Source organism: Conger conger, chromosome 6 (assembly GCF_963514075.1).
Source record: "Conger conger chromosome 6, fConCon1.1, whole genome shotgun sequence".
NCBI classification, from domain to species: domain Eukaryota; kingdom Metazoa; phylum Chordata; class Actinopteri; order Anguilliformes; family Congridae; genus Conger; species Conger conger.
In genome coordinates, this window is record NC_083765.1 from 28655677 (window position 1) to 28683104 (window position 27428).

Sequence of the window (27428 nt, forward strand, 5' to 3'; positions counted from 1 at the left end):
GTTACAATAGGAGACTGTTCTACTGTGAAATGAACAGAACAGAGATGGTTACCTGCTGAGGCAGTGTTATATTGCATGTATAACAGCAGTTTCCAACCACAACTGCTCCATCCCAAGAGTGATACCTACTGTAAGACCGACACTACTGTTTTACCAAAATATAAATTACCATTCAAAAGTTTTCTTCTTTCTTTGTTAACCCCAATTATTTCTCATCAAACATACTGGACCCTCTCAATGAAGCATATTAGGGGATCACTGACAAGAGAAGTCATTTTCTCAAAGGCACGTCCATCTTGTGGTACATACTGCATTTGAAGAACTACCCACACATCGAGCTGCGAATAATGGAAAGATGCACGTGAGCACCTGCTAGCAGATCTTTTCCCAATATAAGCTTGCAATATTTGCATGGCCAAAAAATTAATCACGCTATCCTTTTCCAAATATTGCACTTAACCAGAGTTAAAGTGTTCATCAGATTCGAGTGATGCCACTCTCTCTGCGTTTCTCTCAAACAGATGCACTGCCATTCCTGTTCCCTGGGGCTTCACAATCCACTCTTCTCAACAGACTTGCTCAACCATTCCTGAAATGTCACCCAAAAATACAAGAAATGATTGGGGCCGATAGTCCCACATATTTTAGAAACTCCTTTTCAATGTACAATAACAGTCTGCTTATGTGTTATCATGTCCACCTGAGTTAAAGTAATTCAAATTTATTTTAAAGTTAGAAGGAACAGAAGAGTGGTCTCACCTTTAAATGTGAAACTGCATGACATATGCATGGGTTTATGTGCTTATTTTTACAGAACGATTTGAAGCAATAAATATACACTCAGTGAGCACTTTATTAGGTAGACCTGTACACCAGCTTGGTAATGTAAACAGTTAATCAGCCAATCATGTGGCAGCAACTGAATGTATAAAAGCATGCAGACGTGGTAAAGAGGTTCAGCTGTTTTTCATACCAAATGTCAGAATAGGGAAGAAATGTGATCCAAGTGACTTTGACAGTGGAATGATTGTGGGTGCCAGACAGGGTGGTTTGAGTATCTCAGAAACTGATGGCCTGGGATTTTCAAGCACAACAACCTCTCCAATGAGCAGCAGTTTTGTGGGCAGAAATGTGTTGTTAATGCATTATTGTGCATTATTGTTCTGCAGTGGGTTGGTTGCATTTTCTCCTGGATTAGTTAAGTATTATTTGTTTGCTTGCTGATTCTAAATTCAGTTTAGTTGTCATTTTAGTGTTCTGTTGTGTACTTGTTTGTTTGTTAGCTATTACAAGTGGTGTTTATTTAGATTCAGTGAAACTGGGTTAGGTGTTTGTTTCTCTCAGGTAAGCTAGGCTATTAAGTTAGGCTATTGTTTTACTGGCTGGCAGGCCACAGCTTTTGTTGTAGGAGGAGCCAATACTTTGCACCCTGCTCAGGCTATTAGTACTGGCACACCTGAACTCACTTCAGTGTGCATTATTGTTCTGCAGTGGGTTGGTTGCATTTTCTCCTGGATTAGTTAAGTATTATTTGTTTGCTTGCTGATTCTAAATTGAGTTTAGTTGTCATTTTAGTGTTCTGTTGTGTACTTGTTTGTTTGTTAGCTATTACAAGTGGTGTTTATTTAGATTCAGTGAAACTGGGTTAGGTGTTTGTTTCTCTCAGGTAAGCTAGGCTATTAAGTTAGGCTATTGTTTTACTGGCTGGCAGGCCACAGCTTTTGTTGTAGGAGGAGCCAATACTTTGCACCCTGCTCAGGCTATTAGTACTGGCACACCTGAACTCACTTCAGTGTGCATTATTGTTCTGCAGTGGGTTGGTTGCATTTTCTGTATTCGGCGTCAGTGTTATTTAAGCAGTTGTGTAGCGCACCAGCGGCAGCTGTGTGCGGCAGCCTCGGCTACTTGCCTCGGCGTACGAAGTCGCAGGTGTACAAAGTCGAGGGTGTCTATCTACGGGTGTCTGAGAGCCTGATGTTTGATTTTGTTTTTGCTGCCTGCCCTCATTCCACTGTGTAGTATTCCCCTTGTCCTCCCTAGTTCCCTCCATGTGTTTCCTTCCCATCCCTGTCCTCTCTCCTCTCCCCAGGTCCCAGTCAGGTAGGAGGTTCGCCTCCCGCCAACATGGGCAGAATATCTCTAACCTCATCTTCCCTCCCAGATCCCCTGGTATTGATCTCTGTGTGGCTGGTGGCCTCTGGAACTGCCAGTCTGCCGTCCAGAAAGCAGACTTCATATCTGCCTATGCCTCCCACCTCAACCTTGACTTTCTTGTTTTAACTGAAACGTGGCTCTCACCAGAGAACACGGCCACCCCGGCTGCCCTTTCCTCTGCCTTCTCTTTTTCCCACACACCCAGATCCTCTGGCAGAGGAGGTGGCACAGGTCTCCTAATCTCATCCTCATGGAGATCTAGTGTCTTCTCCTCATCCCTCTCCTTCTCCTCTTTTGAATTTCATGCGGTTTCTGTTACTCTGCCGTGCAAACTGTCTGTTATTGTTGTTCATCGCCCCCCGGGTCCTCTGGGAAACTTTTTGGATGAGAAGGACATCCTCCTCAGCTCCTCACCTGTCAATGACACCCCCCTGATCCTCCTGGGTGACTTCAACCTCAACTCAGAGTCCACCCAGTCTACCTTTCTCTCCCTCCTCTCTTCTTTTGACCTTACCCTCACTCTTTCCCCTCCCACCCACAAAGCAGGCAACCTTCTTGACCTCATCTTCACAAGGAGCTGCACAACAACCAACCTCTCTGTAACACCACTCCATATATCTGACCACTCCTTCATCTCTTTCTCTCTTTCACTCTCCTCTAACACCCATCCATCTCTCCCACCATCCACTGTCACCTGTCGACGGAACCTACGCCACCTGTCTTCCTCCACCCTCTCATCTACAATCCTCTCCTCCCTACCATCTGCGGAGTCTTTCTCTCGACTGTCTCCCGATGATGCGGCTACAACTCTCATGTCCTCCCTCTCATCTTCCTTTGACTCTCTGTGTCCCCTCACCACCAAACTAGCTCGGGCCTCCCCCCCCAGTCCTTGGCTTTCTGATGCTCTACGAGCTGTCCGAACCGAACTGCGGGCGGCGGAGAGAAAATGGAAAAGGTCCTGTCTCCCCAGTGATATGGCTTCCTTCCATGCCCTCTTATCATCTTTCCATTCCTCTGTCTCTCTAGCTAAATCTTCCTTCTTTCACTCGAAAATTAACGCGGCCGCCTCTAATCCCCGCAAACTGTTTTCAACTTTCTCCTCTCTTCTGGCCCCCCCTCCCCCCCCACCCCCCTCATCACTCACACCTGATGACTTTGTCTCCTTCTTTGAAAAGAAGGTCGATGCTATTCGCAATTCCTTCTCCCAACCCTCCACCCCTGCTGACCCTCCTACCCTCCCCAACTCCCTAACCTCCTTTTCTCCCCTCTCTGACGCCGACACACTGAAACTCCTTACTTCCCACCGCCCGACCACCTGTCCTCTTGACCCCATCCCCTCTCCCCTCCTACAATCTATATCTGAGGACATTCTCCCTTTTCTCTCCTCTCTAATCAACACCTCCCTCTCTTCCGGCACCATGCCCTCTTCACTGAAGAGGGCCAGAGTCACTCCCCTCCTCAAAAAACCTACTCTTGATCCCTCTGCCCTGAACAACTACCGGCCTGTCTCTCTTCTTCCCTTTCTCGCTAAAACCCTGGAACGGGCGGTCTGCTCCCAACTGTCCACTTATCTTCTCCACAACAATCTCCATGACCCCAACCAGTCTGGCTTCAAGAGTGGCCACTCCACTGAAACCGCCCTGCTCGCGGTCACTGAGGCACTCCACTCTGCTAAAGCAAAATCCCTCTCCTCTGTCCTCATCTTCCTCGACCTGTCGGCCGCCTTCGATACAGTCAACCATGAGATTCTGCTCTCATCGCTGTCTGGGATGGGTGTCACAGGTTCTGCACTCGCTTGGTTTTCCTCCTACCTCTCTGGTCGCTCCTACCAGGTGACTTGGAGGGGCGCACTCTCCGACCCTCATCCCCTACGAACTGGAGTCCCGCAGGGCTCGGTTCTTGGGCCTCTCCTCTTCTCGCTATACACCATGTCCCTTGGTTCTGTTATCTCTTCCCACGGCTTCTCTTATCACTCCTACGCTGATGACACCCAACTCTTCATTTCCTTCCCCCCCGACACCCAAATCACCACACAGATCTCTGCCTGCTTGGCTGATATCTCTGCGTGGATGACTTCCCATCACCTGAAGCTCAACCTCGCCAAAACTGAGCTTCTCTACATCCCTGCTAAGTCCTCTCTGTTAATCGACCTCTCACTGACTGTGGAGGACTTTGTAGTTTCCTCCTCCCGTACGGCAAAGAATCTTGGGGTGACTCTTGATAACTGCCTCTCCCTGGCTCCACAAGTATCCTCCACTGCCAGAACCTGCAGGTTCTTTCTGTATAATATACGCCGCATCCGTCATCTCCTGACGGAGAAAGCCACCCAGCTCCTAGTCCAGGCGCTCGTCATTTCCCGCCTGGATTACTGCAACTCCCTCCTAGCCCCACCCCTCCCCCCCCCCCCCCCAAAAAAAAATTGCACTTATGATGACGACTATATGTTTAGAACAGCAGTCCAGGTGTATTTTCCTAGTTCTGGATGTGATGCTTTGACTTGTGGTAGAACCTATGCACTTGTAAGTCGCTTTGGATTAAAAGCGTCTGCCAAATTACTAAAATGTAAAAAAAATGTAATGAGAGAGGTCAGAGGAGACAGGCCATGACTGGTCGAAACTGACAGGAAGGTGACAGTAGCAAAATAACCACACATTACAATAGCGGTATGCAGAAGAGCATCTCTGAACACACAACATGTAAAAGCTCTAAGTGGATAGGCTACAGCAGCAGAAGACTTAATAAGTCTAATAAATAATTCCTAATAAAGTGCTCAGTGAGTGTATGTGTATCATTACATCAAACATAAAACATTTGAAAAGCATACTCAAAACAAGATCTTAAAATAGGCTTTAGACTGAAGTACGATTGCTTATTGGAGGCATATGACATGTAAGGGTTCTATTCATCTGGTGCGTTTTTTTTACCCAAATATGTGTTTCGGTTGGTTACTACTGGTACTGTGGGCTTTGGCAGCTTTATGAAGGCCACAGATAAATCAATGTGTATGTCAGAGAAATCAATTTTAGAAGCTCTCAAAAGCAGAGAACCAAGATAGTGTAAGCCACTTGGAAGATAAACAACTTATCGATTTATGCCACCAGGCTTCCTCAATTCAGACATTTTCAAAGAAGAGCACAAAAATGGTCAAACTAGCCAAGGCATAAGGCAACTTGGGTATTACAGCCTTCAGTAGACAATTCCAGCTGTTATTTGTGGCCCATAGAAATGGCCAGTGGCTGTGTTCTTTCAGGACCAGTGTCACAAATAATAATATAAAGGGCAGGACTTAGAAGAAGTCAAGAGAATGCCCAGTCCAGCAGTGCTTTAGCAAACAAGCTAGCTGTCCAAATGTGGAATAAATACACTTGGATTGAAAAAGTAATGGCATCAAAAATTTTACTAGAAAATACTTGGACCCTTGAAAAAGATGCATGGAAATGATTATTGTACAACTCAGACAGTTATAATGACCTGTAAAGCACACACATGTTAATGTGTACATCACATTAGCGATTCTTTTAATTTCAGTTCCATTCTTTGTTTTGATTTGTTGATCTTAAAACTATAACAAAGAGTCATAGGTAAACCTGTTTGTTATCCAACCAGTAACACAGACGTATTGAGGCAAAGGTTGGAGGAAATTACATATACACAGTCATGACTTTGGTCTAATATCACTTCCACTTTTTCCCATTTGAGACAGTAAAAATGAAACAGGGTTCAATAAACATTTACCTTTGCATCCAAAACAATTAGGAAAAGGAAAATGTGTGGTCAGAACATTGTAACGGAGAAAAAAAAAATGTTAGAGCAGAGAAAGATTGAGAGTGTTGACACAGACACACAACGGTAAATAAGCAATGATACGCAACAAAGTGATAAAAATAAATACATTCATTCTTATAGATATATTTCCATATTTGCTCTCATGTTCAATGCACATACAGTACTATACCCACAGTGGTAAACCCAATCTAATCCATTGAGGATATTTGGTTTGCTTAATCCAACCCAGGAAAATCCTAAAAACCCTCCGCCAGATTCACCTCCATCTGATGTGAAACAAAGATGAACTTGGCAGATGCGACCAGCCAAGCTGAACCATTAATCTTAATAGCTAACCGCAATTAGGAGCAAGCAGTACCGACACATAGGATGACATAAATAACTGCAAAGCAGAGGGCGATGAGTTTAAGATTAAAGGAGCTGGTCTTAATGGCCTGTATAGTTAGTGCAAAGAGGCATGTGCCAAGAAGGATGCTGATTCATGGCTTTAATCTGCATATGCAATTAGAGAGCAAACAGCTAAAAACCCATTCTGCATTTCTGATAAGTTTATTACCGCTCTAACACATTACACCTGGCTTCTGCTCGGCGTGGGGGAAATGAGGGGTGATTAGGATGTTGTCCACAGTGGGGGCAGTGTGTGTACGGTGGGGAAGGTGTGTGTACGGCAGGGTAGGTGGGTGTACGGTGGGGTCGATGTCTGTACAGTGCACTCTTATAATTAAACTCAGGCACAGTCTTAACACTGTCAAACATCCACAATTGCAGGTCTGCATTTGTGGTGCAGTGGGTGTGCTGACAGTAAAATGCTGCTGTCTGCTGCATGGTACAATGAAGTGGGGATGTGCCAACAGCTATGCCATGCTCGACTGCTGAAGCCAAGCCACTACCTGGATGGGAGACCTGCTATGGGAAGGAAATGCTGTTGGAAGAGGTGTTCGTAAGTGATTTGGGATGTGCTTTCCTCAGGATCAAATAAAACAAATTGAATGTCGCAGTACAGTGGTTGGGGAGCTATGCATTACATTGTGCCATTCTTCAGATGACACTTTGAACCAGGCCAATTAAATTGGTGTCTGCTCTGCTCTCATCCAGTAGAAAAAAATATTATTCAGCTGCATCAAAAATTATGATTATGCCTGTTTTCACATCTGCAGTGTCAGTACACTACAGTTGATTAGGTAATAGCTATGTACAATTTGTTCATTATTGATTGATTTTACTCACAAAGAGACGTATCTTATATTCTCATCTTCATTTCCATTTGAAAACAGCAAATCACAATGCTCTTTTGAAAAGAGACAAACACATCAACCATGCTCACTTCATCCTTATTTCTCGTTATAGGATCAAGCCCTTCCACTGCAAGCCCTAATTGATTTATAAATCATAATAAAATAGTTCATAAATAAGTATCAAGGGTTTTATAAAGGTACCCATTGGACAGTGATGTCACAAGCAAATTTATTCAGATAAATCGATTCCTTGAGTCTGAGGTCCAACACCACAATCACCCTTTCAGTAGCCAAACCTGCAGCATGCTGCACGGGTAACCTCAGTCCTGTTTCTATTTTAAACTATTTACTTTCATGATATTGTCTGTTTTTGCGCTCTTGGGCATATACAGTCTCACATTCCCACCACTACAACAGACCCATACAGTCTCATGAGATGGAGGAAATTAATTCATTAATATAAATGACCAAAATTATTACATCATTTATAATTAATTTCTTTACACATTACATGGGGAAATACAGTTGTGCTCATAAGTTTACATACCCTGGCAGATTTTGTGATTTTTTGGCCATTTTTCAGAGAATATGAGTGATAATACAAAAACTTTTCTTTCACTCATGGTTAGTGGTTGGGTGAAGCCATTTATTATCAAACAATTGTGTTTGCTCTTTTTAAATCATAATGACAACAGAAACTATCCAAATGACCCCGATCAAAAATGTTCATACCCTAGTTCTTAATACCGTGTATTGCCCCCTTTAACATCAATGACAGCTTCAAGTCTTTTGTGGTAGTTGTGGATGAGGCACTTTATTTTCTCAGATGGTAAAGCTGCCCATTCTTCTTGGCAGAAAGCCTCCAGTTCCTGTAAATTCTTGGGCTGTCTTGCATGAACTGCACATTTGAGATCTCCCCAAAGTGGCTCAATGATATTGAGGTCAGGAGACTGAGATGGCCACTCCAGAACCTTCACTTTTTTCTGCTGTAGCCAATGACAGGTCGACTTGGCCTTGTGTTTTGGATCATTGTCATGTTGGAACGTCCAAGTACGACCCATGCGCAGCTTCCTGGCTGATGAGTGCAAATTTTCCTCCAGTATTTTCTGATAACATGCTGCATTTATCTTGCCATCAATTTTGACCAAGTTCCCTGTGCCTTTGTGGCTCACACATCCCCAAAACATCAGCGATCCACCTCCGTGTTTCACAGTAGGAATGGTGTACCTTTCATCATAGGCCTTGTTGACTCCTCTCCAAGTGTAGCGTTTATGGTTGTGGCCAATTTTGGTCTCATCACTCCAAATAACTTTGTTCCAGAAGTTTTGAGGCTTGTCTCTGTGCTGTTTGGCGCATTGTAAGCGGGGTGCTTTGTGGCATTGGCGTAGTAATGGCTTTCTTCTGGCGACTCGACCATGCAGCCCATTTTTCTTCAAGTGCCTCCTTATAGTGCATCTTGAAACAGCCACACCACTTTTTTTCAGAGAGTCCTGTATGTCAGCTGAAGTTATTTGTGGGTTTTTCTTTGCATCCCGAACAATTTTCCTGCCAGTTGTGGCTGAAATTTCTGTTGGTCTACCTGACCGTGGCTTGGTTTCAACAGAATCCCTAATTTTCCACTTCTTAATTAGAGTTTGAACACTGCTGATTGGCATTTTCAATTCCTTGGATATCTTTTTATATCCTTTTCCTGTTTTATACAGTTGAACTACCTTCTCCCGCAGATCCTTTGATAATTATTTTGCTTTCCCCATGGCTCGGAATCCAGCAACGTCAGTGCAGCACTCGATGAAACATGCAGGGGTCTGTCAGGAGCCCAGAAACTCACTGACTTTTTATACACACACATTGATTACAAGCAAACAGATCACAGGTAAGGTTGGTTACCATTAATAGCCATTTAAACCTGTGTGTGTCAACTTGTGTGTATGTTATCAGGCCAAAACCTCCAGGGTATGTAAACTTTTGATCAGGGTCATTTGGATAGTTTCTGTTGTCATTATGATTTAAAAAGAGCAAACACAATTGTTTGATAATAAATGGCTTCACCCAACCACTAACCATGAGTGAAAGAAAAGTTTTTGCATTATCACTCATATTCTCTGAAAAATGGCCAAGAAATCACAAAATCTGCCAGGGTATGTAAACTTATGAGCACAACTGTATTTATTATATGTACTTAGTACTTAGTTCTGGGAACTTTGTATGTGAAGTTTCAGCATCCGTTGGGTTTCTGCCCAACTTGGAAAACACAGCAATTATCACAGCCTTTCCCTTTGATTTTTCTTACTTTTTTCTCATACACTGTTCATACAAATCGCTTTAAAATGAACCACATAATTAAAAATCTATGGTCATTCACAGCATCTTTTTTTCATGCCTTCATTGGGGCAAGCTGAAATTTAAATTAATCAATCCATTTTACAAGGGAAAAAAATTTAATTACTCATGTGGAGATTTTGCAGATATCGTTCTGTCATGTAACTGCAAGTTTGATTTTCCTCAAAGTCAATCAATACAAACTTGAGCACCCAGGCCTCCTACGGAGCACACTCAGAAAAGATACTTCTGCTCCAACAAAAGATTGCTTCAAATTACCTTTCAGAAAAGCACTTCAGTTTGACATGGACTGACCTTAGAAACTAAAACAAAAAGCAAAAAAAAAGCAAAAAAAGGCTAGATAGAATGCAGTCTAGCACACTAGCTAGACACTAGCTCCTTGTAAAATTGCAGACCTCCGTCAAGGCACAACAATTTCCCCTCACATCAATGTGCAGAGCAAATGTCGTGGCCATACAGTCAGTACTTTTAGAGATATGATGGTGGTTTTGAGCAAAGGTCCTGGGGTCACCAAATCAATAGGCTTCCACCTCTTGGGGACAAGAATGCGTATAGCAAATTTCATGGCGGTCTGTCAATTACTTTTCGAGATAATGTCAGTCATGAATTGAATGCTTGGCCTGATGGTGACACGGGTTTTATAAGCCATTGCTTTTCCAGATTTCGATGGAGAACAGACTGACAGCTGGACAGATGGATGCCATTACATAACCTCCTTGACAGAGATAAAAATGAAAAAATATTGTCTGGGTTTTAAACAAGGCAATTAAAAAAAAAAATCATATTACCCTTGCCTGCTGTCATGGTTCCTGCTCGCAAGCAGAAAGTGATAATAGATGGAATTTGTGTTTGTCTAATTTCATTATCAAACCTTTGCTGTAATTATTGTTTCCACCTGTGTCTTGCTTGTCTTGTGTATTTAAATTGCCCAGGGTCTTTTGTGGGACTCTTGGCGTCTTGGAGTCTCATAACTTTCTGGTTATTTATTACCAAGGTGTGTGACTGGTTACGCCATTATTCTGAGATCTTTCTATATGTGCTATGACACGGTGTCTTTCCTCAGCGAAGTGTATCACAAAGTGGATTTTAATGCTGTAATTCAGAGCAGGGATAAAGGGGAAAAGCCAATAAACGTAACAGGCTTCACTAACCTCACGTTTTGAAGAGTTGTGTCTCACCCCTCTATCAGTGTGAGGATAACAGAACGAGAAGAGCAAACAGGAAAACACTGATTTATGACCGGGTAGCACACTTGTACTAGAGATGCTTCAAATCCTCTGTACATTATATACAGCCCATTTAATGGCAAAAGCCAATGCAAAATTCTGAGGTACAGTATACTGCAGCTGTAGTCTGTTCCTCATTATCACACTTATTTTTTCACTGTCCTCTTTTGTATGAATAAAAATCTTATAAGAATGCATTAAACACTTTTTCCCATGAATGAATTTCCTCATTATTATCGCCTTTTCAACGATTTGAAATAGAGCAAAGAAAAGGACCATAAAACAGGCACTAGTTTGCTTTATGAGCAAATAAGCATATGTGAGAGACAACATAATGTACATCACTAATGGAATGCTCAAAATACTGTTGTCTTTTGCTTACCAAAATGTTTATTTTTATTTTTAGGAATTTAAGACAGTACAGAGTGTCAGTGAAACAAACTGCTGTTGTGATAAGTAATGTAACAACATTCTGATATGTAACAGCGCACAGTGCATTCCATAAGTGTTTGGACAGTGACCCAATTTTCTTTTGTTTTGGCTCTGTACTCCAACACATTGGATTTTAAATGAAACATGTGTGTGTGTGTGTGTGTGTGTGAGTGTGTGTGTGTGTGCATGTTGTGTAATAGCCGCAGTGTTGTCTATATTCATGTGTGTGCATGTTTTGTGCAATAGCAGCACTGTGGTATAGATTACAGAACTGGGATGGTGTGGGTAGAAATGCTTGGTAGGATGCTGTTGTTATAACACTTATCAAGATAATTAACCTGAAGCTCGCCCATAAATATTCAGCTGTATTCACTGAGAATAGTAAAACAGAAGCCATTCAGAATAACCCAGATTACAGTGTCTAACAGGCAAATAAAAAAAACATTAAAAACTGAAATATTAATTGGGATTTTGCATACACAATTACAGTCTTGCAGTCTGAACAGCAGTGTGCAATGAAAAACACAGTCTGCTTTGCATGTGAAAGGAGAAGCTCACTTCCAACACTGAAGAATGGAGGAAGAGCGGAAAACATGCCCATGTGAAGGTTACCATCACACTGCCATAGACTCAAGTATTACTATTTAACACCGCAGTCTATCCTCGTGTCCCCCCGAATCAGATGTCACCACACAGACCTTTCATGCCTCATGAAATCTACAAGAGCACCCGAGGAAAAAAGCTTTCTCACTCTATTTATTATCTCTCAGATATCCTTTTGCTCTCTGCGCAAGGAATGAATTTCCTGCTCCCAGATTGTAATTGTTGCCTCTTTTTAATGCAGCTTTTTAATGTGTATTGCAATTAGTTCCCATTTCTGTGATTTCTCAACAAATTGAGACGTAGACCTACATTTACTTTCTCTCATTTGGATCTCATTAGATCATCCGTATCTTTGTGAGATCAGACTGAATAATCAATTGGAGTGCAGCATGCACAGCACACAGCCATTGTGTGAAAAGAACATGGGCTGGCATAACAGCTACCAAATACAGACAAGCCATAAATCACCTGTTACTGTAGACCTTATCAATGAGGGGAGACAATCACTGACGGGAATTGCCTGTCCTCTCTATAAATGTACATGTACATACACAGAGCTGTTCAGAACCGGCTAATACCCTTTTCCGCCCTTTTGTCAATGTCTTTGCGGACACCTCATGTTCACCATTGCCCTACAAATGAAATCAAACAGCATTTATTTGAGGCCTGATATTTCAGATGTGTCCATGTGTTAACCAGAAGTTCCTGCCAGGTCCTGGCCACGTTGTGTTCTTTCTTTAGGCCTTCGGGTTCTGGAGATCGGGAGGAGGCCTCAGAGCTAAACAGTCTGCTCATATGTCAGAGCCAATCCCAATAGAAGTTTCCTTCTCCAACAAAGAGTCTTGTTTAACTTCCTGCGCATAACAAACTCTACACACCCATACATGAGCCCCTTCCACATACCTATTCCTTATAGCAAGCGACTCCATGGTGGATCTGTGCCCATTTTCCCCGGAAATGCTGAGTTAGTACCAGAACCCAGATCCAGCCTGGAGTTGTTTCCTTTCTTGATGCAAATGCACCATAATTCACTAGAACTTTGCAGCTGCAGTCACTATCTGTCTGTGTACAGTCTGTATGTGTTACATACAAACATGTATTTATTCCATTTTATTGTATGCCGTATCTATAGCTCACTTTCCAAGATTCAATCTAAATTATGGTGCTGAGCTATTGATTCTTCCATATATCAAGGATATTGCACATCAATTATGATTAATGTGGAATTGTTGCTACTTGTGATATTCTAATGCAGTCTAAAACTAAGCACATGGACAAACACATTTTGTGATTAAATTGGAACTTTGATATCTAAAGGTTCTTAAGGTACGTTCTTACAGTATATCTCAGAGGTTTGTTTGTCAATAGCTAGCAATGTTCTGCTCTAGAATCAGGGTCACATCAGAAGGGCTTGATGATTCATCTCAGGATGGCTTCTTGCGAGAGTTGGGCTGGATCTTGAAGGATGCTGAATAGTTTATTGACCTTATTCCTGGTAGAAATGAAAAGGTGGGCAAGTATGTTCTGTCAGTGCATCTGTTACCATCCAGTCTTTGATCTAAACTTCCTGTTGGAGCACTCAAGAGGCAAGTGTGCTACTATAGATACAAGAAGCAGATAAAAGCAATTTTACACAAACATGAGTGGGCTGCACCAACATGCTATGCCTAAGACCTGCTCTTGACACAAAATAAATGCAAATGACTCATATCTCAAACCATATTTCATCAATCCAACTGTATAATACTAATCAATAATGAATAGATTAATTGAGCATCACACACAATCTGTTCGTGCATGACCCACTGTCCTTGGACTTTGTTTGGATTCCCGGTTTGTGTTTTTGGATTTCGTTTCTGTTAATCTGCCTGTTTGGACTGCCTTCTCGTTATCGAACTCTTGCCTGTGACCGTGACTACATTATGGATTTCCTTTGCTGTGTCTGTTTGCCCCGTTAACGAACCCTCGCTTGGATTATCAACTACGAACTGCTTAGTCTACTCCATTCCTGTCTGCCAGCAACCAACCTTTGCCTGTTTAACCTGCCCGAGTTTCAATAAAGACTCGCGTGAGTTCGCGACTAGTCTGACAGGAGGGTGTGCAGGCCATGTTAGAAATAGTGCTCATGTCAGAAATCTTTTCATTGCGTTCTGTGTTAAGCTAAAAACATATTGTAGTATATGGTCATGCAATATAAAATATACTTCTGATATATACAAAATAGTTATGTTATACAGCTCTTATATATCTCAATTACCACTTAGTCAGTAGTAATAGCATCACCTGATTAGTTCTGAGAATATTTATATTACATAGGCATGAGGGCCGTAATAGGTCTTGTGATGTTCAGTATATTTATTTTATCTCTGCCAAAGGGGTAGAGTCATTACTAAATCAAATTTTGAATAAAGCAGGTGGTGAGCTCTCTTGAAAGATCAAATCATAATTATCCACTTTACAATGTATTCAAATAATATGGATGAACAACATTTGAAGAGGCAATGCTTGAATAACAAAAATGCATTTTCAGATTAGAAAACCTCACTTTTAATTAGACTCATGGCACTAGGTAGGAAACTGTATTTAGAAGGCTTGCCATTCTCATTTATGAAATGTTTAAAAAGGTTCTCTAATGTTAAACTTAGCATCACATCGAACCTGAGTGCGCCGGTGCCAAACTCGGGTCCTGGAGGGCTGCAGTGTCTTCTGGTCCTTGGTGTGTTTCAGCACGAGTGATGAATTTAAGTCTTTCATTGGCTAAAGACTCCACACACTGTTACAGATTGAAAGAAAAATACAAATACCTGCAAACACTGTGACCCTCCAGGACTGGTATTTGACAACCCTGCCTGTGAGCATGGCATGGTTTCACACAAAAATTAATAAAATCACTTTTAAAGAGCAGATACCCAAATATATAAAATATATATTTTCCAATGGGTTTAGAACTTGGATACGTTCCATTTAGAAAGCAAGGGACACAACAGGGAGAGCTGCGATGCCAAAAGTAATGAACATATTGTGGAGAAGCGCAATATGTCAGAATGTATTAATTGTACTTTAATATTAGGAGCCCAGGCCTGACTGAAAATAAAAGGGGATGAACACTGCTTTGAATTGGGCAATTCCCTCTCTCTCTAAATCAGTGTCCAGCTCCTTCCTTCAAGCTCATCTTCCAATCCAAACACATTAATCTGGGGAGATTCAAGCATTAAATACAGAATTAATCACATTCTACCTTACTTAATTAAAACTGTCTGCTGTAATTTCAGCTTCGCCAGTTCCATGCATGCTGCTGCTCCTATTTCCTATTTGGCTATAACATGCATACTGGGCACGAATGAAGCCCAAAAATAAGTCATTTCTGATCTGTACTGACATCTATTTGCTGTCAGATGAGTAGCAGAACTACGACATTTAGAACCAATGTGAAGCTTGTTGCACATATGCAGTGGGGTGCAGAAACGCCTCATCCTTGGCTTAAATGTCTGTTACAATGAATATGTATGTTCGAAAGCAAACCTGAAATCTAAATCATACAGAGTTACACATGAGACATTTCTGCAAATTCTTAAGCAAGACCGCTTTTCATTTTTAAATTATATTTAAAAAAAAAAATAATATATATATATATATATTCTTTTGATTTGGATTTTTTGGATTATTCTTGGTTACTTTTAAAAAAGATTACTAGGGCCCAGACCCAGGTGATTCACTTGTTAGGGCATCAATGAGTCAGGTGATTATAATTCCAGGGCTAAACTTTTGATTCTGAAGTTACAGGCTGCTTTGTCTGCTGTTAACAACCATGGTTTCATCTAAACAGTTGTCCAAGGATTTCAGAATGAAGAGTTCAAAAAGATTAATTTCCACCAAGAAGGAGAAGGCAACAAAAATTCTCTCAATGTTTCAAACAAGGCAAGGTCTGGAAGACCAAGAAAGATTTTGGATAGAATGGCCTGAGACCTGGTGAGAAATGCTCTGCAAAAGAACTGCAAAAAAGAGTAGCAAACAGAGATCTAGCTTTTTGTAGAGAGCAGCTTGCCAACTGTGAAGCATGGTGGATCCATCATGCCTTAGGGTTGTGTGGCAGCTGGGGGCACATGGAACATTGTGCGAGTGGAAGGAAGAATGGATTCCACCAAATATCAATAAATTCTAGAGGCTCATGTTCAAAGGTCAGTCCAGATATTGAAATTGAAGAGAGTTTGGGCATTCCAGTAATTGGGCGGCCTGTAGCGTAGTGGCTAAGGTACATGCCTTGGACCCGCAAGGTCAGTGGTTCAATCCCCGGTGTAGCCACAATAAGATCCGCGCAGCCGTTGGGCCCTTGAACAAGGCCCTTAACCTGCATTGCTCCAGGGGAGGATTGTCTCCTGCTTAGTCTAATCAACTGTACGTTGCTCTGGATAAGACCGTCTGCCAAATGCCATTAATGTAATATAATATAACAAAGCATACCCCAGAATCAACCATGTACCTCCAGGAAAGACAAATGAAGGTTTTGGAATGGCCACCACAGTCCCCAGACTATTACAGCAAATCTGTGGAGAGTTTTCAAACATGCCTTACAGGAGGTGTTCTGCCAGGAAGAATTTGGGAAAAATTCAAAAGCGAGAAATGAAAGAATCGTTCACAAGCTGTTATAGTTGCCCGAGGAGGAAGTACTAACTGACAGGGCTCCCAAACTTTTGCACAGGGCCTTTTTCCTTTTTTAAATTATTTTGAAACATTAAAAAACAGACTAACTAACTAAAAAGTAATCTTGCTTTGAAATATGTCATGTTAAATGTACCATTCAGAGGTCAGGTTCACTTCTGTTCACTAAGACATTCATTGTAAAAGGCTTTTTGACCAGTGGTGCCCACATTTTTGCCAGTCTCCAGCTCAGCCATTCACTAAACTATAAGTCTCACTGTAAATCTCCTGACTGGCTGATTTATACTATACCATGAATTTCAGTTTGAAACACATATAGTACTAGATGCTAGTCAGTGTCTCCAGTCAAGCTGTCCCACACACACACACACACACACACACACACACTTACACATTTAATGTCTAACACAAGCTCCACCTCAGATTAAACCAAAGGCCAATTAAACTTTCAACAATTAAAATATTTATATTTAAAATATGTAGCTTAGAGTCTCCGCCAGTGCATGCTACACCTCAAGTTAGTAAAATTAATAATGTATGAGAAGGTAACGCAGATTATGTATTGGTTTACAGCAATTCCTACTTAGTGGTTTGCTTATCATATGTTAGCATTTTAATTATAGAGCTAATTTATGTAGTAACTGTGCCCTACAGAAAAGGAGGTAAATCCCTGGCTTAAGGTTATACTGCTAAAGTAGTTCTTGATGTTTTACTTCACAAAGCCAGCATGTTGATTACACGGCTCTAAAAACTACATGTCCCCTCAGTACAGTCAGACACGGATAATTCTTCACCCTAAGCAAGCTTTATCTACATAGGAGCTGTATCTGTGCTTGATGTGATTAGCACATGATGGCCTTGCATCAAGTGCCAGCTACCAGCGGGAGTTTAAAACGGTACAGGCTGATGCGGTACTGAGGCTTCCCTGAGCCGGCATGGGGACTGAGTCATGGTACCTGGCCCTCTGCTGCCCTCTGTTTACACTGTGCTTCTATGCGTGTGAAAACAGAGCTGGAATGTAAGGAACAGTTCCCAGAGACAGATGTATATAGAACCCCAGCTCTAGAGGTGAGGAGACACAATCAAGTTTCCCAGCTCACGCTAAAGCAGCAATACTAGCAGAGAGGGGGAAGGAATCTATACTGGTGTTAATGAGACAAGCAATTTCATTCAATGGGCAAATGACGAGGACACTAAACCCTAGAAAACCATGGATCAGTGGCAAAGTACCCAACTGACTTTTTCTATAGTTCAGAAAAAAGAAAACAAAAATGCTTCACGGCATTGAACTGTACTGCCAGGAAACAAGCACAATAATCTTCAGACAATAAAACGGGTAAAGATTTGCGAGACAATTCATGGTTACAATATGGGCAATTCCAGCATTATAGATGTGGCATTTGGACACAAAATGACAAACAAAATCCCTCAGACAAATTACTCTTCTTACATGATAAAAAATGTTAATGCATCATAGCACCCACTTGGCTGAGGGGAAGGGCCAAAGGTGACAAATTATTTGAGTTATGGATGTGACACAGAAAGACAGGAGGCGATACACTGAAAACTCTATACATTTTAAAGTCTAATGCAGAAAGTTTGATATCCATGTAATGTAGGAGGCTTGGCTGAACATAAAAATAGCATATTGAAAATATTTATATACAGCGGGTAAAATAAGTATTGAACACGTCACCATTTTTCTCAGTAAATATATTTCTAAAGGTGCTACTGACATGGAATTTTCACCAGATGTCGGTAACAACCCATGCAACCCACACATGCAATCACACCTTAGATGTCCATAAATTAAGTTATGTGTAATAAAATGGAATGACACAGGGAAAAAGTATTGAACACACTTAGTTAAATTTATTTAATACGTCGTACAAAAGCCTTTGTTGGTAATAACAGCTTCAAGACACCTCCTGTATGAAGAAACTAGTTGCATGCATTGCTCAGGTGTGATTTTGGCCCATTCTTCCACACAAACAGTCTTCAAATCTTGAAGGTTCCGTGGGCCTCTTCTATGAACTCTAATCTTTAGTTCTTTCCACAGATTTTCTTTTGGATTCAAGTCAGGTGATTGGCTGGGCCATTCTAGCAGCTTTATTTTCTTTCTCTGAAACCAAGTGAGAGTTTCCTTGGCTGTGTGTTTGGGATTATTGTCTTGCTGAAATGTCCACCCTCGTTTCATCTTCATCATCCTGGTAGATGGCAGCAGATTTTTATCAAGAATGTCTCGGTACATTTTTCCATTCATCCTTCCTTCAATTACATGAAGTTTTCCAGTGCCGTATGCTGAAAAACAGCCCCACACCATGATGTTCCCACCTCCAAACTTCACTATTGGTACGGTGTTTTTGGGGTGATGTGCTTTGCCATTTGACCTCCAAACATGGTGTGTATTATGGCATCCAAAGAGTTCAATTTTGGTCTCATCTGACCAGACTATATTCTCCCAGTATTTCACAGGCTTGTCTAAATGTTGTGCAGCAAACTTTAAACGAGCTTCAACATGTTTTATCTTCAGCAATGGAGTCTTGCGTGGTGAGCGTGCATACAGGCCATGGCTGTTGAGTGCGTTACTTATTGTTTTCTTTGAAACAATTGTACCTGCTAATTCCAGGTCTTTCTGAAGCTCTCCACGAGTGGTCCTTGGCTCTTGGACAACTCTTCTGATAATTCTTTTGACTCCTCTGTCAGAGATCTTGCGAGGAGCACCTGGTCGTGGCCGGTTTATGGTGAAATGATGTTGTTTCCACTTCCGGATTATGGCCCCAACAGTGCTCACTGGAACATTCAGAAGTTTAGATATCCTTCTGTAACCAATGCCATTAGTATGTTTTGCAAGAATAAGGTTGCGAAGGTCTTGAGAGAGTTCTTTGCTTTTACCCATCATGAGATGTTTCTTGTGTGACACCTTGGCAATGAGACACCTTTTTATAAGCCATCAGTTGGGACCGAACCAGCTGATATTAATTTGCACTGACAAGGGGCAGGATTGCTTTCTGATTACTGATAGATTTCAGCTGTTGTCTTGGCTTTTGGTGCCTTTTTGCACCTCCATTTCTTCATGTGTTCAATACTTTTTCCCTGTGTCATTCCATTTTATTACACATAACTTAATTTATGGACATCTAAGGTTTGATTTCTTACCGACATCTGGTGAAAATTTCATGTCAGTAGCACCTTTAGAAATATATTTACTGAGAAAAATGGTGACGTGTTCAATACTTATTTTACCTGCTGTATTTGTCTTGATTCTTATGAGGAGATACCAGCATCATAAGAATCAAGGTTTACATCACTGTGGAATATACCATATACTCGCTGAGCAATTTATTAGGTAGACCTGTACACCAGCTTGTTAATGCAAATATTTAATCAGCCAATCATGTTGTAGCCACTAAATGCATACAAGCATTCAAGAGGTCAAGAGGCTCAGATGTTTTTCAGACCAAATGTCAGAATTGGGAAGAAATGTGATCTAAGTGACTTTGACTGTGGAATGATTGTTGGTGCCAGACAGGGTGGGTTGAGTATCTCAGAAACTGCTGCTCTCCTGGGATTTTTACACACAGTGTCTAGAGTTGGTGTGAAATAGAAAGAAAAAAAACATTAACAACAACTTATTAATTTGAAAGGTCAGTGGAGAAGGGCCAGACTGGTCAAGGCTGACAGGAAGGTGACAGTAACACAAATAGCTACACATTACAACAGTGGTATGCAGAAGAGCATCTGTGAACACACAACATGTCAAACCTCTTAAGTGGATACACTACAGCAGCAGAAGACCAATAATTCAAAAACAGTCTAATAAGCACCTAATAAAGTGCTCACTGAGTGTATATTCATTCCAGTGTCTGTCTCAGTAGGTACATCACAAGTATGGAAGGGCGTTTTCCATTACACAATTATAGTTTCCCTATGACAAACTTGCATTTATGTACTGCAATTATAAAAAAAACTTTAAATTCAATCCACATTTCAAAGTGTCAAATAATTTGGGCAAATGAAATTGTCTATGGAGTAGAGTCTACGTTGGAAAACAAGTAAAGTATTTATGTGGTGTGTACCTCAAGTGAAGGCTTTGAATATAGTCCAATTTATAAATCCGCCAATAAAAATGCATGAAAACACAGTTATGGGTGTTCATCATATCCATTATCGATTAACAACAATTACTGGCTTTGCGCCATCGATGCACTATTTTGGCATTAATTTGCACGACTGCACTGCACATATCAGTCTATATATTGACGAAGCCACTACATTATAATTCACTCCTCACGGTCACTACGGTAAGATCACCAACTTTTTAAATAGTTCTCCCGAAGTGAACTGAGCTTTGTACTGTGTTCAACTAACATAACGAATAACTTGGACTTCATCCAAGAGAAGAGAAGAACATGTTAACTTATTCACATACAGTACAATAATAGCCTACCCGCTGCCCCGTCTCGTGCGACTTCATCAGGTGTTTCTCTTTGAATAGCGACCACAAACCAATGTTTGGCAGAAAAATCAAAGCCATCGTGAATAAAAATGCCATCTGAAGCACCCGTTTCTGTCTCCTCTTCATTGTGAGAAAACTACGGAGTGGTAAAATCCAAGATTCAGTAGCGTAGAAGCCGCGTTATCGCACGTGTTGTCCAGTTCAATTTCTTCGACCAAACAGCCAAATCACCTTTCCTGGGAAATGCGCCGAAACTTTTACCTATAACAAAGAAATCACAATGTATTACCCTGCGCACATCGGCGTCAAATAATTGTGCGCATATCATATATGTGTTACAAAATTCACTCGCGTGTGGCATATGTAATACTTAGAAGAATGTGTAGGTGTGATGTAGCTTATCAGTCGGCTACTGGGTGATATTAACCTGAATGTCATAAGCTGTGAAGATATTTCGCGAATCCTTTACTTATAACGAGCTAACGCGATATAGCATTGAGTAGCTAATATGTTCCAGTTCCTGCACTTACGATAGACGGAGTTGCAACATGACTCATACTAGAAAAAAATCACGCAAAAGCGACATTGCATATTTAAAACGACTTACTAAGGAGCCTGGCTTGCATGTTGTAACATCAGCCCTGGTGGTAATATCCGTTTCATCATATAGGCTAACTAGTCCTTTTGTGGGGGGGAAAAAACAAAGAATTTACAAGACGCTAAAAGCACGATGCTCTTCGATAATGCGGGCATCAACGAAATATACTTCCATGTACTTCGGCTTGTTCTCTTTTCAAACGGCACCAGAGAAACGTTAATGAACTGGATTTCTTTCACAAGATATTTTTTCCGCACCTCCTCCTCGCGCTCTCTCTCTCTCTTTTTCTCTGCCTCTCTCTCCTTACACCTCACATTTTCAGACGTTGCAACTACAAGACACGTGTACCACGCATTACCATGAAAACATCCCGAAATCTCAATTAGTATTTGAGAAAAAGACAAAATGTGGGACACCATTAACATCCACAACTCTAGTGGTCTGAGAAAAAGCAAAAGCAAAAAACACCAACGGGTGAAATGCCGGAGCCATCAATGACTTGAAAGCAGAATCGGGGGGACTGTGTGTCTTTGTGACTTTTGTTTGTCAATATTCAGGTTTTTAAATAGGCTAATTATGCTAAAATAATTATGATCCCAGAACAGCAGAAAATACAAATGCTTTAGATGGGAATGTTTTTATGTCCTCTAAGTTGAGGCTTATGGAAATTGTGCATTTGTATTTCTGCATGAATGAATATTTATTTATTATAAATGTGTTATTGTATGAACATCATTGCCTGTTTGTGTGTTCTAATAGTTATAATAATCTTCAACTAGGATATAGACAAACTAATTGTCTCCATTTAATCCTCTCATAACTAATGTCCAGTGTCTTTGAGACTGTGAAAGCAAAGCACTGTATTTCAGTGCAGGTCCATATTGCATTTCGAGGCAGCCGGGTGGCTCATCTTGATAAAGCACTGTTTCTGTAGTAATGTGGCCTGCAGGCCTGGTGTCAAATCCTCACTGTACCAGTGCTAACCATGGCTGACAGCTCCTCAGAGGCAAGTACAACCGGATGGAAATTGTTAATGAGACTCGTTCAGAGCACTCCATAAATTAAGGAAACCCACAGGGCAATGTTCCTCATAGCCAAATACTAACAGCACTAATAAATAGTCCATGTGTTGAGTTAACAAGATTTGTATAATGTGTTGATGAGGAACACGGAAAACGATCATCAAGGCCTGCAGAAAAACGTGTTTTTCATTTAATGTTGAGAATTGACTGAATATTTAATTCAGATGGTCAGATGGATGATGCTGGTGTCTGATATGTGAGCATTTCAAAGGAAGCACAGGGGTTGAATGAGCCTGTGAATTTATGCAGTTTTGAGAAGTGTGTCTGTGTGAGTCACATGCGTTTAATCATGCAAATTCACTGCGATGTCCCAGAGCCTGGCATAGTTTCAGGACCCGGGACAGCAGCGAGCGCAGCTCCCAGGCCTGCACAGCTGAGGGCGGATAGGAAGCGGTCCAGCTGTTTCCTGTTTCTGTCTTCAGGTCAGGTTATAGAGTCACATGCTGTCTATTTCACTCCCCTCTGTGGCTTACCATATTCCTGCCTGTCTTTGGGATATTATACATGTGTAGGATTATTTTGCTTTTCTTACACTGATCCCCCTACTTGAGTTACACATGTTTATGAATGACTATTGAAAACCTTTTATGTATTAATAGTCTCTCACATTCCCGACTTGAGTAGTGATTCATTTAAACTTTTGTGTTTGTGTGCCGAATACGCAGAATATGGTTTTTAGTTCATGCATGGTAATTTAGCAATATTTTCTCATCAGGGTAACACATGGACACTGTAATTGAATTGAATTGACTCCTAATTCAGTATTGAGCAGCAGCCTTACTTACCATTATGAGTAACATGTAATGCAATGTGTGCACATTGTTCAGTACTGGCAATTGTAATATTTTTTAAGCCTGAAATCTGACATTGTTTTGTAATGTTTGTTCCTGTTGATGTGTGATAACATGCGGGTGAGAGGGTTCTTTGAAGTTGTTTTTGTATTTTGCCCGTCATTGACAGAATGTATGAATGGAAGGCAAAAATGTGAGGTTAACCAGCTGTCAAATCTCAAGGTTTTGCTCATTTGTGTACACTGGGTTGAGGAATGTTTGGACATTTTCCTTATTGTAGCATAAACAGAACCTTAATTTTAGTGAAAGTTTGAAATTTCCAGCAACTTTATTCATTTTTAAATTTATAAAAATGTTTTAAAGGAATCTACCAATAGAGGGTGCTCTAAATTCTGTGCAGATCAGCATGCACAATTCGATGTACTGCAAGGCAAGCGTGCACCATGTGACCGTCTTTAATAACATAACATGACTTGGTTCTTACAGTATTTTACAACTGCTACCAAGCATTTTTCTGATCATTAGATTTTTAATCTGAGAAAGTTTGATACAAAACTGTCAAAATAGTAATTTTCTTCCAACAATACTTTGTCAATCATAGCACAATGACCTAAAAAACACGATCAACAAGTGGCATTACAGGTGCAGTATTTAATGTCAATCTTTGCATTGAAAATAATTTTTGCTATCTTGTTTCTCTATTGATGAAGTACTACTTTGTTCTTCTGTTAGTCTAAGCAATGTATTGTTTTTTTGCAAATAAAAATAGCAATACTCCTATGCAACAAAATCGATGTAGTTTACAGTAAAAATAAAAATAAATAAACACAAAATATTGTAAATCACAGGTACAGTAATGCAGATCTTTGTCTTCCCTGTATCCTTCATTTGGCTATGTCATTGAAATTTGCTCAGATAGGAATCAGCTGCATTTCAAAATAGTATTTCTGATTTAGCAAATTGCGATCCTCTAGAATTGGTCCAGTAATTAATTTTTTCAGTGTATACAATAGTCTCCATGAGGGTTTCATTAAATGTTTGATTTGTGATAACTTCTTGAAAACTACTTTCAAAATGTGAACGGTGCAGTGTTATCCATGATGTTGAATGCTGTTCAAATAAAGGAAAACCAATATTTCAAGGCAATGTTCATTATTACCATTTTTGAAAACTTGAATTTTTTTTATTGAAATGGAGCAAATCAAAAGGATTTATTTAGAGGAGGTAGCAACCAACACAGAAAGTTGAAGGAGCAACAGTAAAAGCAACTATTCTCTGTTATTCATGGACTCTCAGACTCCTTCAGCAGCACTCCGCCTGAATGTATGCACGACTGAATTTATGTGTGCATACATGTGTTTGTATCTGTGTGTGCGCGTGTGTGCGCGTGTTCGTGCAAGTTTGCAAATATGCCTGCATTTAAAAAATGCTCTAAGGATGCTGAAAGCAAGAGTTTTGTGTGGAGGGAGTTAGATCATTTCATGGGGAAAATTAGTGCAAATTGCAGTCATAACAAACATCAACAAAAATGCCTCAGGTGAAACTGAAGGGCCTGGGTGGAATATTCCTATGCTGACCCATGTTCTGTTTGCATTCCATGGGTTTAGCTGTACACTCAATATTTCATTTGCATATATGGTAATAAGCCACCTTGGGAACAGGGCTGCACGGCAGGAGAAGCTGTGCTCTATCTGCTATTTATTATGCTAAATAAAAAGACATCAGGCAGTACAATTTTCACACTAAACCAAATTAAAAAACGAAATTAAATACATGTTTACAAACATCAGCATGTCATCAGCTTTTGTCTTTGTTCAGCATTTAATGTGCCATTCCTCTGTAGGCATACATGTATTTCAATGAGACAGGAGCAGAAGCTTGACTGTGCTTACTGTTGATTTGTATCATCTGTCATTGATAGTCAGAAACTACTGATCTGGATGGAGGTTCTTTTGTAGGTTTAGTCAAATTTGGTCAAAGTTTGACATTGTTAGTGCTAAGACAGGGTTCAGGACAGCCCGAACAGGGTTTCCTCAGCTAAAATTAATTACATTACCAACAAGCTTTGTGAGCAGCTCCATATTCCCCTGGGTAAAAATCTTAGCACAGGGCTGCCCAACCATGTTCTTGGACATCCATATACGATCCTGTATGCTTTCACTTCACCACAGAAAAATCTACCTCCTTCAACAGGTAGAGATCTTGTTGAGCTGCGAATTAGTGGAATCAGGTATGCCAAATGAGGGTTGAAATGAAAACCTAAAGGATGGTACCTCTCCAGAAATAGTTTTGGGCAGCCCTGTGCTTACAATGTTTGTTATTTATATAATTAGTTTTAGTTTGTAAGCCTGGCTAAGCTGAGGATATAGCTCCAAAGTGCCTGTTCCAGACTGAGAGGGTGCCATTGTGGAGTGTGAATATTACATTCTACACCCTTCGGTCCCAGGGGCTCTGGGCTTGCAGCCTTTTCTGCAGCACTGTCACACACACAGGTACATCACTGTGATGCCCTTGCATATCATGTGTAGCAAGGTTGGGGTCGGGGGTCGTTTTCTCGTTAATTACACAGCAGGCACAGGTGGTGATGTATGGAAAAAACTTAACTTTAACTACATGGTGATTAACACCCAATGCATAATGACAGAGCCTCTTTGTACAGTACAGTATATGGTATGTGGAAGTATTTTTCTGCAGCTTTAAGATGTTCAGATGTATACTTTTCAGGAAAGGAAAAAAGCTCAGCACAGAACATGCACCATTTGCATAGACTCTACATAATGTATACATATGGCTTTAGTATGTTTAATAAATGCACTGGAGCAGCCATATTTGAGCAAAACTCAAGACCTATATTTTCCAAGATGACAAAGGCAGGATGCTTGGCCAGGATTTGCTCCATGTTGGGGAGCCTGCAGGTGAATAATCCCAAAAGGCTGCTGGAGTCAATAGGGGTAGCCTTTGGGACTCACTAAGATTGCAGATGAGAACACCATCTGTGCAGTACTGTTCAAAACAACCCTCATCTGCTCAACAGCCAATATATCTCATCAAGCTCCCACATCTAAATATAATTTATGGAAGGATTTTGTCTTAATGTAGAGCTCTTAAAATCTCTCCCTTTTCGTAATTAATGAGCACCACATGTCCATCAACTCCCTGACAAGAGCACATTGGATGTGACAGGAAAGTTGAGCATGTTTAAAGACAATTAAACTTAAATGATACACATAATTGAGAAGATTCCTATGGTACAGGTATTTTTATTTCCGAGGTGAAAGTAAAAAAGTAAGCTTGATTACATCAGGCCTGTAGCGTAGTGGTTAAGGTAAATGACTGGGACAGGCAAGGTTGGTAGTTTGAATCCCAGTGTAGCCACAATAAGATCCGCACAGCCGTTGAGCAAGGCCCTTAACCCTGCATTGCTCCAGGGGAGGATTGTCTCCTGCTTAGTCTAATGAACTGTATGTCACTCTGGATAAGAGCGTCTGCCAAATGCCAATAATGTAATGTAATGTACATCAGGATGTCCCATTGATTGAGAGATTATTGAATTATGATGGCTCTTGAAGAAATGTGTGAACTGTGATTGTGTCCTTTTAGGACCTGAGCAGCTTCACCAGGTGTACACCTTTGCGCTAGCATGAGAATGAGATGTGCTAATCACATATACACACACGAATGCATTCACACACACGGACAACATGAAGAATATGAAAAAACCTTAAAGACAATCAAATTAGAATGAAAATCCATGCAAACTGTGAAACATAGCACAGCGAACACCCATTACACTGATGATAGAATCGTGTGCATTCTTCTTGCAGGTACCTGCTGTATGAAGCACACAGGGATAATGTTCTGCCCTGTTCTCAAATATGCCTCTTGTCATCTGCCACAGTTAGATTACAAAATGTCCAAATCGCCCTGCCGCTGGGGTCAAACTCAATCCAAGTTCTAATCAGCCTGACCTCCTGTGACATTGCAGACATACTTTGTCTTCTATGCAGGCCAAGCCAACAGTGAGAACAAGACTATTTACTGCAAAACACAACAATCAATTTGT

General features: G+C 40.8%; 1 protein-coding gene across 2 annotated transcripts in view; it reads right to left on the reverse strand.

Annotated features, from left to right (window-relative positions):
* galntl6 (polypeptide N-acetylgalactosaminyltransferase like 6) overlaps positions 1-21690 on the reverse strand; it is a 134581-nt gene extending 112891 nt beyond the window's left edge. The window contains exons 1-2 of one of the 2 annotated variants that reach the window (XM_061246497.1): positions 21502-21690; positions 21000-21155 (exon numbers count right to left, since the gene is read on the reverse strand). In XM_061246497.1, coding sequence (XP_061102481.1) covers positions 21000-21020 — 21 coding nt within the window. In that variant the 5' untranslated portion in view covers positions 21021-21155; positions 21502-21690. Of the gene's footprint in view, positions 1-20885; positions 21156-21501 lie in introns of both variants that reach the window. The other variant, XM_061246495.1, reaches the window with a different exon arrangement.
* Positions 21691-27428: the final 5738 nt, after the last annotated feature.